The sequence below is a fragment of the Silurus meridionalis genome, chromosome 8, assembly GCF_014805685.1.
Source record: "Silurus meridionalis isolate SWU-2019-XX chromosome 8, ASM1480568v1, whole genome shotgun sequence".
NCBI lineage: Eukaryota > Metazoa > Chordata > Actinopteri > Siluriformes > Siluridae > Silurus > Silurus meridionalis.
Window position 1 is genome coordinate 18650873 of NC_060891.1, and position 15880 is coordinate 18666752.

At 39.9% G+C, this 15880-nt stretch overlaps 1 protein-coding gene across 2 annotated transcripts in view; it reads right to left on the reverse strand.

Moving 5' to 3' along the window:
* The window catches only part of dph6 (diphthamine biosynthesis 6), a 63773-nt gene that overhangs the window by 26818 nt on the left and 21075 nt on the right, over nt 1–15880 (reverse strand). The window contains exons 6-12 of one of the 2 annotated variants that reach the window (XM_046855437.1): nt 9101–9162; nt 8773–8867; nt 8603–8696; nt 5279–5459; nt 3963–4088; nt 2203–2332; nt 1852–2026 (exon numbers count right to left, since the gene is read on the reverse strand). In XM_046855437.1, the coding sequence (XP_046711393.1) occupies nt 1852–2026; nt 2203–2332; nt 3963–4088; nt 5279–5459; nt 8603–8696; nt 8773–8867; nt 9101–9162 (863 nt within the window). The remainder of the gene's footprint in view (nt 1–1851; nt 2027–2202; nt 2333–3962; nt 4089–5278; nt 5460–8602; nt 8697–8772; nt 8868–9100; nt 9163–15880) is intronic. The other variant, XM_046855438.1, reaches the window with a different exon arrangement.

The window sequence follows — 15880 nt, forward strand, 5'->3', positions numbered from 1 at the left end:
CATATAAAGCCGAACACACAATATGGCAAAGTCCATATTAGACAACAACGTGCAGGAAAACAAGCACAAACCAGTTGAGTTGGGACTAAGTGCACTACGGACCATTTTGCTTGATTTTATGTTTCCACACCATGTTTCTAATTTTCCTACATTCTACAAGATCCTACGCTGTATCTGATTTAATCCTGATCTGTTTACTGATTCATTTATGCTTATATATATATATATATATATATATATATATATATATATATATATATATATATATATATATTTATTTATTTTTTGGTTTAAGTCGGAAGTGGGTGTGGCCTAAATAAGGTATTTCCAAAGTTGGTCAAAAAGGAAGTCTATTCACAGAATATACAACAAATCAATTACAGCACCCATAAGATCTCCCAACATTTTGGTCACCTGCCAACATCCCACCCATCACCCTACAGCTACCAACTGGCAGATTCACATACATAAGCTCACAGACACCCACAATTGGCCAGTGCTTATGAGCATAGCTATTGTTGCTGAAACAGACAGATGGCATCAGGAATCAAGCTCTCAAAGATGCGGAACGATTTTCTGGTCTTCATAAATACAGGGTTCCTGCCAGTATCACCAAGTCAAATTTAAGACTTTTTAAGACCATTAAGAAAGAAATGTAAGACATATATCACCACATCAAAAACAGACAAATATATTGTTAGCAGCTGGCCTTAACCAAGCCCTAAATTAATTTTTTTCAAGCCAAGTATCACTAAACTTGAACTTTCCATAGCTTAAAAAAATAAAATCTGTTTTATGCCTGTGGTACAATCCAAGAGAGATTCACAACAATAAGAGAAATCTGATTGTCTGTTGCATGTTGGTCTCATTTGTAGTCGTAATACATCGAATTATATTTGGACTAGAGAAAGGAAGTACTAAAACACCAAGGAAACAACAAAAAAACATTCTAAAGTGCTGCGGGGGGCATTTCAATGAGCATTAAAGGTAGTGTTACATGGACTTTGAAAAATTAAGACCTGTTTTAATTATTTAACAGTAAATGTAAGACTTAAATGTAAATGTAAGACTTAGATATTTAGATTTTAGATTTTTCTTTTTACTTTTTAAGACCCCTATAGGGAGCTCATTGGTAGCTCAGTGTTTAAGATGTTGGACTTTGTATCAAAAGGTCATGAGTACAAATCTCATCCCTACCAAGATGCCACTCCTGGGCCCTTGAGCAGGGCCCTTAACCCTCAAATGATGAGTTGTATAAATGAACCTCTCTGTATAAGGGAAACATCTGTGAAATGCTGTATATGCAAATATTCTACTTGCTATCTTTATTAATGATCAATAATTACTTTCTTGATGATTAAATTATATGTGGGTTTTGGTTAGATATTTCATTTATTAACAAAGAAAGAAAATAAAATGAGTTTATATGAAAAAATAAATTTTTAGTCGACCTAATGAGTAAACAGCACAGGGATTGCTCCCAACGATCAGAGCAAAGTAAGATCAAACTTCACTGCCTCTGACAAAAGCAACAGACATGCCACTGTACTCAGTCTATAGCCAGCAGACACATGGATGATGAAGAGAGCGTATCGATGACGAAGCCTAGAGAAAAAGCTGAAGCTCAAACTTGGATCTGGAACTCTGGTATAACCACAAACTGGAGAACACATTCAGTGAGGGCAAAAATAAAAAATAAAAAGATTGGTTATAATATAGTCATTATTCAGACTTGGCTATCTTGAATGGACAACATCACAACAACATGTACTTTGTCATGAACCTGTCTCGTTTCTTTTCAAGTCTGTTGTGTGTGAGGAGTTAATGGACCAGCAGTTAGCAGGGTTTTACCTTCACAGCCTGGCTGTAGGGCCCGATGTTCGCCGGTGCCCAATGAGACACGCTCTGCACGTGCAGCGTGTCTCTGTGCTGGAAGCTACCTTCTTCAGGAGCCACACACCAGTCATGAAGCAGCACATCCATCTGCACGAGCTGACCCATGGGCAGCCGAGCCTGCACACACACCCTGAAGAAGGGGGAAAAGCCAAGATTAACAGACAAATAGGTTGAGTGGATGGACAGATTGAGAAGTGATATAATCTTGTTATAGTATGGACAATGTGATCATCAGCAATGAGCAGACACTGACACTGAAATGAGGAAATCACAGAATTGAATGAAATTGAATGAAATCAGCCTTACCTGGCTGGAGGACAGTGGCTGAAGAATTTGCGGTACACTGCGTTCACGTTCCCAAAGTCCTCCATGTCTCTTACAAACAAGTGAACCAGAACGATGTGCTTCATCTGCCACCCCTTCTCCTGTAATTCACCTACCAACAAACACATGCCATAATAACTTGTCATTATCATGATCATATTTGTTTGCTTGTTTATTAAGTTTTGATGCCATGTTAGCATCAGGGCTATATACATGGCAGACACAAAGTCATTATCAAATTCATACCATTCAAATTACAATATAAAACATTTCATCTTTACCAAAAAAATAGTATGGGACCAAGAAAACTTCAAACACATTAACCTGATACATTATGGAACGTCCCTTGTAAACATATTTCTGAATAAAAGCATTTCCTCATCATCATCCATTCTCCTTTAGTACCTGCTCATGGGTTAAAGTGAATTCAGAGCCTATTTCTAGGAAAGAAAGGACACAAGGCTAGAATACATAAGGGTTAGATGCCAGTCCATCACAGGGCACCACGTACATCTACACCCAGACACTAATTCACAATTATGGCAATTTAAAAGGTCACCGATCCACCTACCAGCATGTTTTTGAGAACTGGGAGGCAGCAGGAAACCCACATGGGTATAGAAAAAATTTAAAACACCATGCATACATTAGCCTGAGCTTAGAATGGACTCAGGGATTGTGGAGCTGATGCTTCTTGTGCCACACTGATTCTTATATTTTGCATTGTAAATAACATCTGTTACATGTCTTAAATCTGATTTGGGAAAAAAAAATCTGATTTAAAGAAAAATTTGAGACCTAAAATATTGATTTATGTTGCACAATAGGATGACAAGAAAAGACCGCAACTGGGTCTTGAGGCGAGGACCAGATCCCTGTAATAATTTCATAGACCATCCAGTTTGTTTTTTCCTTTGCAGCCACTTTCTGTACTTCACAGACTGAGCTCACACAAAGGCATTCATTAAATATTAACCTGTTTAATATTGTCTCAATACTGTGAAGGCTGTTTGGAATGTACGATGATAAACATTAAATATGCTTTTCATGTTATGCCTCTCTTAGGGAAAATGCTTTCTTTCTGTCTTTTTTTTGTCTTTTTTATATGAAAGCCTGCACTTTAAAAGTTCTGCAGGCAAAACAACCCAAGCACTCTTTGCCCGTGTGTGTAAGCATGTGTGTGTTTTGAAGCGCTGGTTTCATTCTCCCAGTTTAATTTGAAGTGTCTGTCCTCGTTTGGCGAACCCACGATCCTTGCATGGTGATGGACAGGGTCCCTGACACACGCTGCGCTCGCACCCTCTCTTAAAAGGCACGAGTGAATAAAAAGCAGCCACTTACGGCCAGATGCACCTCTTAAAAGCGCATTTTGCAACACAACAAGGAGAAAAATGTATGAAAGTGACTTTGGAACAAAAAAAGACTATTTGCTGTCTGTGGATTTGTTTCTAGTTGAGTTGTGCTTTAAAAAGCCAAAAATAAAGGAATAAATAAAGCTAAAAACTTCAGCAATTGGCCCAAAAGCAGCAGCATCTCTTTGCCTTTATTCATTCTCCACTTCACCTCTGCTAAGACTAATCCCAACCTCTCTCCTCTGGACAATACTCTAACTGTGCCAGTCCAGATTTCCAGAGACAACCAGTGCACTTGCCTGTGCTATATTTATACTAAAACAGCTAGTGATTGTAATGAATTGAAAAAAATCGTTTGAATCTGTGAGCCAGAGCTCTGTAGGTTGTTACCTTGCAGTATGGTGAAGGCATGCTCCATCTGGCTCTGGATATTTGTATGATCAGAGGATTGACCGCTGATTCCAGTGATCCACTGATAACCGGCAGAACTTCTGGCTGAGCTTATAAGCTGGCATTCTACAAAACCAACAAACAAACATAAATAAAACAGGCTTCACGGTTAAACAATTCTATGAGACACATGCGCATTTCTTCTTGATCTAAACAATGTAAGCACAAACACAAATGAAAACAGTGTTGCACACTGCAAGTATCACGATCATTCACTTCTTCATCTAATCTTCCATATAGTGCACCAGTAGTGTCTGTGTCATTGCAATGAGCGATAACTTTAGCTGTTGCTTCTCAAATCTGAAAGCACAGAATCAGAAAGCACAGATTTTTGTCTAACAGCTATCAGCTTTGAAAGTATCTTTGCTCCACGTTGAGCTACGTTATTTTTTAAACACCACGTCAATTTGTCATCGACGACAATGTTTTATTTATGTACACTATAGCAGGTATAAACAGTCGTTCCCTCGATTTTCTTCTCTCTCTTTAAATTAATTCAATTTACAGATTTACACTAATGTGCTAGTTATAGAGAATAATTTTTCTATAGTTACAATGTGTTACGTCTCATGTGCTCTACATCAGTGGTCCCCAACCTTTTTTGTGCCACAGACCGGATTAATGTCAGAAAACATTTTCATGGACCGGTTTAATGTCAGAAAATATTTTTACGGACCGACCTTTAAGGTGACTAACGGACCGGTGCTGGTCCGCAGCCCGGGGGTTGGGGACCACTGCTCTACATAATCTAAGACTTATCCAATTTTGATTCGATTCGCCACCATGTGGTTCACTGCAATACGATGCAATGGGGGGAAAAAAATGATGCTACGCAATGATGCTATCCGGGAGCATTTCAGTGAGCATTAGAGGTGGCGTTACACAGAAGTCGGAAAATTAAGACCTGTTTAAAATGATTTTAGACCTAGAAAAGCGAATTTAAGACTTTTTAACGCCTAAAATTGATATTTTCAAATGTTAGACTTTTTAAGAGCCCGCAAAAACCCTGAGCAAAAACAAATTCAATTTGAGCCATTATCTTCCACATCCGCACCTACATAAATTCCATTTATGGATTTAAACTCAGATGAATGGGATTAAGATTAGTCACTGTATTATTCGCAGTTCAGTTTTACATCACTGCATATTTAAGCTTGGTAAAGATCCTCGTGAAATGATTGTTATCTGGGAAAGCAAAGAAATAACCATAATCAAACGTGATGCACATAAAACCCAAACCCAGCCCATGTCTATACCCTGAAGCACATGGCACACACAACATGCACACGTCTCGGTGTGACAGCTAAGGTCACCATTTGATGCAAATTCTTCTTGTACGTCGTGGGCTTTATCGGCATAGACCGTCTCCTCAGTCATCATGTCAATGGCACTCTGGCAAGGACAGCTAGCGAGGGGCAGCACGCTCTCTGTGGAGCCCTGCAACAGAGTCCAAACAGGAATAAATCAGGCAGAAAGCAGGCAAACACAGCGAACCTCCATGCCTATGTAATTAGTTTTTCAATAACCCTGCATGTGCACTGCAAGTGTCACTCTTTTTTTTATGACATGTCTAGATACAAATAACCGGAAGGTGAATGAACATGAAACTTGAATATGCTTTAAAAACGAGCTTATTCATGAGGAATAGATGACGGCTTGCTCTTTTGATGCCTTAAATGCACTTCAGCTGTCACTCAAACGAACAGAAAAAAAATTAAAATCCACTTTCTTTCAGACATCAGCATTCTTTTCTCTTGCAAACAAGAGGAGAAAACGTTCGACCCTCCCTTTGTGGAATAATTGAAGAAAGTCTACTAAATGCAGAGCAATAAATATTTCATATCTCTGTAATCCCCTGCTGTCACCTGCAGTTGGCCATATAGTAATCAAATTAATTGTATCCATCCTCTCTGAGCTTGCATTAACCGAGTGCACACGCTGCCTCCCCAACCCCCAGTGTCCTTCCTTCTTTCTCCTCCTCCTCCCGGGCCGCTGTTCTTTCCTCCAGAGCATGGTGTCAGTGTGAATCTGTCAGGCTGATCCAGAGTGCTTCCGACTCCTCTGGACCCAGCCTGCAATCTCCCAGCTCTACGCTGCTGGAGCCACCCTTGCAGGTTAGCTTTTTTTTTTATTTTATTATATATTTATTTTTTGTATCTAAAACTAGCCTCCAACATTTTCCTTTTCCATTCCTACAAGCTAAAAAAAACATGTACACAAACATTTCAGTGAAAAGCCAGAGGGTTGGCATTTTGACCACAATCCCTTTCTTCAATGATTGTTCTACTCGATTATCAAATTAATATAAAACTCCTACATTCTAGATGAGAAAAAACAAAAACAAAATGAAATCACCAAACACTAAAGGCCCAAACAGTGTTATTCCATAATCGTATTTCGAGACAATCAATCTCACTATGGTGCATCACTGCTAATCGGGTCAGATCTCTATACACGGCTTTATGAAGTGTGTAAAACCACTAACCTCTCTTGTTTACACCACTGATAAGGATACTACACTCTCTGGTGCAGGACATAAGACAAGATAGCAAAAGCTGGCACTGGCCTGGATTTAGTTTTGGATAATCCTTAGTGCGTTTGTTCCGCTTGAAAGCTTTATACATCATAAACTGTCGTCTGTTACAGCCTGTACAGAATAAAATACAATGTGGCGCATTGTTATAGCAAAATAAATAATGACAGGCTGCTCTCAGGTGATGCTCTTACCACCCTAGAGCTGATTTTGAATATTAAATATAAATGTTTTGTAAAATAATTTTCTATAAAAGTATCCAACAATGAATCCATTTTATGTTTTCAAAGGAAAATGATTTCAAATCATTCCGGAGTTACTGTGTCTAGTTTTTTTTTTTTTCGTGTCTTCAAATTAAATTTGAATAAACTGATATTATTGAAACATGGCATACATTCGAGTAAGAACGCTAAATAGCTTTGGCTTCGCATTTGTGGATAAAGAAATTTGCATTTCTTTCCAGTAAATGAAACAGCACGCATCCTGTACAGATTTCCCAAACAAAGCCTTCGAAAAAGAGAAAATCAAACCACAAAATTGGACCCCAAATCCACCAGTTCCTTCCCTCACACTGCAATAGAGGCTCTACAACCAGAATAACTTTTTTGGTCTTTTTTTTTTCTTCTCAGTACGAAATGTACATCCAGTTTCCACTCTGCCTCACTTAGTTTCCTTGTAACAGCAAGCTGCATGGAGCCACCGAGCTGAGCCTTCCATGTCGGTGTCTTCATCTGAGCAGACGAGCGTGTTGCACCGGGTCTAATTTTAGGCTGGAGTAAATATTGCATATGTCAAAGTAGGTAGTTTTGGAGACACAGTAGAGAAGGCATAAAAGAACGAAAAGAAAATGAAAAAGTGCCTCTGGAGTTAGTTCTCATTAGTGCGTCAAAAGTGTTTGAATCTCTTGGAAGGCTTTGAACAACTTCTCATACATCTCACACCAGTTCTGGACCTTTACTGATTTGCTGCATGTTTCAAGGACAATATGCGAAATGTGTTTAACGATCTGAAAAGAAATATTTAGATTTTTTTTTTTATTTGTCAGAGGAAATCATCCCATTATATATTCTGTTAAATACTGCAATTACTGTTAATCACTAACACTGTCAAACATTCAGTCTTACAGTATAAAACATACATTCTCATTACAAATTACACCGACCAGGAATAACATTATGATATTATACCATTATGAACGGTGAATAACACTGATTATCTCTTCATCATGGCACCTGTTAGTGGGAGGAATATATTAGGCAGCGAGTGAATATTTTGTCCTTAAAGTTGAAGTTTTGAAGCAGGAAAAATGGGCAAGCGTAAGAATTTGAGCGAGTTTGACAAGGGCCAAATTGTGATGGCTGTGTCAGAACATCTCCAATACTGCAGCTCTTGTATGATTTTCTCAGTTTGTAGTGGTCAGTATCTATCAAAAGTGCTCCAAGGAAGGAACAGCGGTGAACCAGCAACAGGGTCATGGGAGGCCGAGGCTCATTGATGCATGTGGAGAAGCAAAGGCTGAACCCTGTGGTCTGATACAACAGACAAGCTCCTGTAGCCTTAAATTGCTCAAGTTGTTAATGCTGTTAATCCTCGACGAGTTGGACTGTTTTAGCAGCAAAAGAGGGACCAACACAATATAAGACAGGTGGACACAATGTTCGGTGTATATTCCAAAAATACACCTCAAAATATGTTAATAATCAAACTCTAGTTAAACTAAAATAAAATAAAATTTGGGCTATTTATTGGAGCCAAAGAATTTTGATTCCAGATATTTCAAATTTATCCTTACAGAAAAACCAAAAATCCAAGCTGAATAAACTAAATACCACACTAAACACACAATTTTTTAAGCATGTAGGTTCCTAGGTAGGAGGAGCCAGATCATGCCTGACTCCACCCCACAGGAATTTTGGTTCTGCATTGAACAGGACATATAAGGTTCAAGATCACTGTCTAAAATTAATTTTTTTTGATTTTCACTGCTGTAAGAAGATTAGCTTCATGAAACCTGCTTTGAGGGTCACTAGAGGAAGTCATCACTCACGTTCGGTTTGTCCTCTGTGTGCATCTGTGTAAAGCGCAGGTATGCGACCGGCGCGAAGGCATCGTCTGAATGCATGATCGTCTCCATTGCATCGCTGCAACAACATGCACTTTAGCGACGCTGGATACACATTTCATTTAAATGGATGTGTGTGGTTGTGTGGGGCTCACATGACTATTCTTTTCTTGAAGAGAGGGCAGTCAGCAGTGAAGGTCTCGTACTCGCCACCTTCGCCGCAGATATGCACCCCGTACTTCTTCGAAAGCTGTTAAAAGTACAGTGTAAATAATCGGCTGTTATCTCAAAATATCGCATAACGAAATCGACCAGGATTGAAAATACTGCAAATTTCATTATTCCCCAGTGCTAAAAACAGGAAGTGAAAACCAACGCATGTAAAATCAACATGATAAACCTCGTTTTATCGGTTATGTAAATATCTGTGCATGACTGTATGTGTGTATATATATATATATGTGTGTGTGTGCAGGCGCTGACCTGATGCAGATAGGGTTCCATCTCAGCCAGAGTCTTTCCTAAATGTGTTCCAGGATTCAGACCTGCCAACACACAGATCAGAGACAAAGCACAGTGATTAAAAATGACAGCAAGAAAACGCTTGGGTTGACTCTGTCTGTTTCTCACTCTCACGGCCTGTCTCTACTACGCTCTCTCATATACAAAACACACACACACAAACACACGCACACACTACTTGGCTCCAGCTACTATTTATTTGACTTTGCAAATTGTGTACACAGATCTCTCTGGGTAAGGTTAAGGGCTTTCAATCTCGCCCGAGAAGTGGAGCGCAGCCTGGTTCCTCTGTGAGCGTAATCGGGGAGAAATCCTGTTTATTTGTATTTCCCCCTCCCTCCTTCAATATGGCACAGGCAAATGAGTCAGGGATCACACATGGGATCAATAAACAGCCGAACAGCAAAAAGTAGAATGATCAGGACATCGACAGGCTTAAATACTTCTCAAATGAAATCACAGAAGTTTTGATGCTGCTCTGCTGCGCGGTTTAACAGGCAGCTTTTCATCCAACATGCTTGTGACCTCAAGAGTGTTAACCTGATGCTGTGGCGTTAAATTAGAACCACTGATCTGTTTTTTGACTCGAGACACTCTGTCCAGTTCATGTGTTCAGCGTGCAACCATACAGCCTGGTTCTCATCTCCCGTTCGTTATAAACAAGTCCTCCGGACCGATAAACAAACGCATATGCCACTTCACGCCAATACCTACTGCCCAGGAAACCGCAACCCGGCTAAAGCACTGCCATCAAAGCACAAACAGCTATGCAAGTCATCTGCACAGAAACACACAAAGCAGTACAATGCCTCGTCCTAATGAGTTTCACAGAAAGCTCAGAGTATGTATGGTTCACAGATTTACAAATGTTTCAGGAAAAAAAAGATTGTCTTTCCAAGCTGAACATTACATTAGAGCAAACCGAAGTGCACAGAGGGGGATGATGACGCCTCCGTGCTGCGAGGTCACACCGCACGCTCTAGGAGAGACGCTCGCATTAGCGCAGGCCAATTTCGAAGTTGAACCTTCAAAACACTCTAAAACGCTGCGGCGCTGCAGGAAAACAGAGGAGCGCCAACAGGGGAAAAGGAGTAGGGTCCTCTAACGCACCCCTGAGGCACTCCGCGTAATTAGCATGAGAATATCTAATCTCCGCTTCTCTCATCTTAACCCCGCGCAAAGGTAATAAGGGGAACACCATTAAAATTCAATAACCTTTTTAATTAGACATGCCCTTTTAACAAGTTTCGATGATTGGCTTCATTTTGCTACGCGGGGTAGCTTTTCTTTTATATGTTCATTAAGATCGTTGCCTTAAATAAAACATGACGCGAGATTCAATGATATTCACTGCTACTAATGCGATTTAAAAGGCACTTAAATACGGGGGTGAAGTAATTGACAGTAATGCAGTTGAACAGATAACGCAACCACTGCGGTTTTCCCCAAGAGGGTTCCAATTCCCAATATCCTCACTCGGTGGTCTAAAAGTTCAACCCATTCTCCACTTTGTTATGACTTTTCCCTTTTTATTGCTTTTTTATGCGTTTACACGACCTCTTCATGATGCCACACTGAATTTTGATAAACAGCTGCAAATCACTTCATAACGTCCAATACTGAGAACTGAGAGGTTTCTGAGCTAGGATAGGAAACTGATATGGCTTTGTATTTTGTGAATGCAATGATGTCATGATGCTCACTCACAGTACAAGGAATTGCAAAATACCAAAATTAAACTGGATAAACCAAAGTCTTTATCAACGATTAACCTGCAATTCTCCATAGAATTATAATAGAACCAAAGTTATCAACAATGACCAAAACTAGCATACAAAAATATTTCAGCAGAGCTCTAGTCCAATTTTAAACACAAACCAACACAACTTCTGAAGCAGATCTTTTGTCGCTGTTCATCCAATCACATCCATTTATTTGAAATATTTAGCTGATATTCATATAAATATTTAGCTTATCTGACCAAAGTCTATCTAAATGACTAGAGAAATAAGCTTGGATAGAGAAGCGTTGTCACAGTTTGTCATATAATTGGCATTATGTTTACCCCTTATGATTAACTAATTGACAGTGATAGATGGCACTCGTCATGAATAATATTGTTAACTGCCAGTTTAAAACACACTATAACTACGAGGTTGTATCAAAAAAAGTTTTGAGACTGACTCTGTTTACAAGAAAAGTACTGTATTGTATTGCACAGCAATACAGCGCTCCCACCACTTCTGGAATATGTCTTGGAAATCGTTGCGTGTTTAAGTATGTGTCAAAATTACGGTCTTTGAGCTTCGGAAAGAGGGCAAAGCCCACAGGAGCCAAATCTGGTAAGTATGGTGGGTGCGGAAATGAAATCATGTGGATTGTTCTCCGTCGATCATCATGCAAGTTGGTGAATAGTTTCGACATTTTCGGGAGTTGAGCTCGTTAAAGGTCTTCCTGATCTCGCGTCGTCTTCCAGTGATGTTCTTCAGCTATTTGCGAGTGTTTTCAAGCGTGCCACTCGAAACACCTCGAACGACTAGTTGCAGCACCGCCGTATGTCGTTTCAAATGTCTTTGTGGCAGATTTGCCCTGTTTGATGCAGAATTTCACGTGTGATCTTTGTTCTAACTAACTGTCTATGATGAAATCGCAAAAGTGGTAACGCACGTGGCCCTTTTTGATATCACCTCGTAGTTTAAACTGTAACTGTGTAAACTCGTAATGATTACTGGATAAACACAAAAAAGCGACTGTTGACATAAATCAGTCATGTTAGCTATTTGACCCTTTATAATCTAAACATTTGGAACATTTTATTTGTGCTCTAATCATCCAGATGGGGCTCTGAATATTCCTGCTGAAATCTTAAAGTTTGGCAAGAACTGACCAACACACATCAAAAAGAAAAAAAAAGTAAAAAAAAATGATATTGGGAATAACTGCTGTACAATTACGTTAAAGTTCAATGAACACGCTGTAAATGCCAATCAGACAAAGTCAGGCTAATGTGCTCGGTGATCTAGTGTATATATCTCCATTCTTCTGGTTCTTTCATGTGAGGTTCGCACGGTTTTGCTCTTTCTCCCTTGTACCTGTTATTACCTGACCTGAAGCCAATTACCTCAGCCCATTATGCCACATTAAACGCAAATAAGCCCACTTCAATTCATCTGCCAGCACCGCAGCCTCAGTGCACTTCAGACAGACAGCACTCCAGTGAAACCCAAAAGAAACGGCCTGGCTCTAAAAGGCTTTCAGCCAGGAGCCTATAAAACAGCAATTAAAGTCAGTGAACTTTCAAACCAGCATATTGAGCTGCACTGAAATGGACTCTAAAGCATCGCTGTTTGCAGAACTCTAGTGAAAGAGGCTCCAATTTTACTTTTATGGTGCGAATATAGAGGGTGAAGACAACGAAAAACTGTAGCAAATGGAATTTAAATGGGACCAAAAAAAAAAAGAATTTAACATTGATGGCAGCACTCAAGGTTAACTTTAGCTCCACTTTACGGAATTTTACTCTCATTTATTATACAAAAAAAAAGAGAAAATTAATCTATAAAGGCCGTATAAATTAAAATTATATGTAAAATAAATAAATTAATTAAAAAACTATTTTTAGATAATAATAAATATTAAATATAAATATTAAATAATAAATATTAATCAAATAAAATGAAATCCCAGTCCGAGCCGGAATGCTCGAAAGCATTAAGGGAAAAGTTAATATGATACACTTCTATCTCTTCAGATCATTTTCTTATTTTTCGTTTAGTGCAAACAAATACGAGCAGCTATAATTAACCTCGCTCACAAAGGCGCCCGCTTCTCTGATGACATTTTTTTAATTGAAACGAAATCTGGTAAGAATCTGCTGCACTGTTATAAAGGACTAAATGAAAGCCTGCGAGATTCCTGATAGCGTCAGAGGGGAGAGTATCAGCTGCACGCACGTTGTCTGGAGATCTGGCTTGCAGACTGACAGCTCAGATTTAATCCCTACTTTCAGAAAGAAAAGCGAGGAAAATTGGATTCATGATGTGTAAGACTTTAGCTTGGTTAAATGTGCTTTAAAATAAAAAATTAAAAAACTGCATCTTGTGCATGGAGGTGAGCGTGTTCGTCCTTTTAACAATGCTCTCAAAGGCTACTGAAAACAATAACTCCATCATCAGCCTATCTCATAAAGAGCAAGAGAGAGAGAGAGAGGGAAAGTGAGAGGAAGAGAAAGAAAATAGGTAAGAAGGAAGAGAACAGGTAGAGACACAAGATGGTAAGATTAAGGTATAGACGAAAATTTGCTGCCGCTCTTATCTGAAATTCAAAGGCTCTGCATGGAATAACAGACACATAATGAATACAATTCAGACACATCAAGGATATAATCTTTTTTTTATCCAATGAATGAAATAAAGAACACGCATGCAATTATAACCTCATCTGATGCTTATCTCGCTGAACTAAAAGGACGTAATCCCCGCTGGTTAAGTCTAATTCAAACCTCTTCCGTGAAAACGTAGAGCGAGTAGTTACAATGAAAGCCGCATGTTTCGAAATTAAAACCCGTAGCTTAAAATCCAACATCGGCCTCAATGCAGATTCTTAGTGCTGACGCAATTTCCGAAAGATTACTGGACATATCTCGCTCGTGACAAATCCTCCCTTCTCTTGTCCTACTGAGAATCTGAGGAGCCGAAGCTGGGTGACCTGGGTCAAGGGTAACTTGAACAACCTGAGGGTGCACTTCTCCACTTACTGTCATTTTGCTCAGCTAATGCTACTTTAATTGTTCTCGTCACTGCTTTTTACCGTTGCTTGTCCCACAAATGTCAACAGCGAATTATGATCCTGTTTTTCAGAGTAATTTGGCTGGATCCACTCGCACATCAATGACAGCGTGAAAGTCCTTGTTGATTAGATAGCAACTGGCATCGCTTTCGGAGCTCTGCACGTTGGGAAAAATACTTGTTTTCTAATATCCAATTATACACATTAAAATACTAGTACATGTAAAAAGACACACAGTTTAGCCAAACGTACATTATATGGAAAAAAGCATCGAAAAAAACACCGGACTTTTCCAACCACAGAGACAGACAATTGTATAGGGTGTCTTTGGATGTTGTAGAATTTATTTTCCCTTCGCTTGAACTAGGAGAACCAAACCTGTTTCAATGCTCATGTGTGTTAAAAGCCAGCTCTATGAAGATATGGTTTACATGGGTTGGAGTGGAAGATCATGAGTGACCTGCTAAAGAGCTCTGACCTGAACCCTAATAACCATCTTTGGGTAGAATTACAAATGCTGCACCCCAGGTTTCCTCACCCTACGTCATAACCTGACTTTACTAACGCACCTGTGGCTTAATGAGCACTCCAAAATCTAATGGAATATCTTCCCAGAAGAGTGGAGGTTATTAGAAGAGCAAATGTGGAAGAGGATTTCCAAAGAACACATACAAATCTTATGGTCAGGGTCCACATACTTTTGTTCATATAGTGTAGATGGACACCTGATCCTCACACTTATATGCAGTTCGTTCCATAAGCTTCTTGTGCAAATTTAGAAGCACTCAGCTGTCTAGAACAGAGGTCCAACCAGCAACACCAAACCAAAATTCTATCTGTTAAATTGAATGATATCCATCATCAGGTGTGACCCTTGATTGGTTGGAATGAAAACCTGCACCCACACTGGTGCAAAAGATTGTACACCCCTGGTCTTGAACGTCTTTCTATACTGTAGCATTAAGATTTACCCTTCACTGGATATAACAGGCTGCACTTGTTCCAGTATAACATTGTCCTTCGTGCACAAAGCGTTCTGAATGAAGACAGTTTGCTACATTTAGAGTGAATGTCCTCATTTCTAGTAATCATGTATAAGCATTTTTTTCTGAAATGTGTTTTTGCAGTGTGGCAACAGAAAGAAAGAAAAAAAATCGATGCAGCATCAGTTGAGATCATGTCTAAATCAGGAGGCAGAAAAAAGCGCGGCGAAATCTTTCTGCTGCACGCGTCCAATTAACTACCAGAGACAACGCAGCATCTGGGAATCTTCACCTCGACAAACCCAGCAATTAACTAATTACGTGATGGTTTTGATGCTGCCAATTTGTCAAGCCAATTACCGGCGGGTTTTTATTTATTTATTTATTTTTTCCCCCCAAAGCGCAGAGAGTGAAAATGTGTGAAGGCCGGCGCAGGTTATCTGCATGGCTGCTGATTACGAGCAGAGACGAGCCGTCAATGCGTCGACAGGTTTTCCAATCGCGTGCTGGTGCTGTGTGTGGGCAGCGTTCTCAGAAAGTATCAGGCAGAAGTCAGAGTCTTCCTACAGCGTGCAAATGGTTCTTAATGCGTGTTATGACTCGCTTGTGACCTGGACCACTGGCTGCTTTCACGGAGGAGCCCACGTTCGACACCGCCGTCACAAGTCGATTGCCGTTTCGCTTCCCACCATCGGTCGCAAGGAGGACGCTTTATTTCTGTCTGTGGTCTGAGTGTAGTGCAGAACGCCTTTCTGTCACCTGATATCCGCACACAACACGCCCAGCTGCTTCAGCACGCTCCGATGAAAGCTACAATTATAGCAGCAAGGCCTGATGGCCCCGCGGCACTGCTAGACCATTTCTCTCTCTCTCTTTCTCTCATTTGTAATTACAGACGCCCGGAGGCCGGGTGACGAGTCGGGAGCTGAAAACATCTCACTCATCTACCTGCAGCCGACGTGAGAACTCA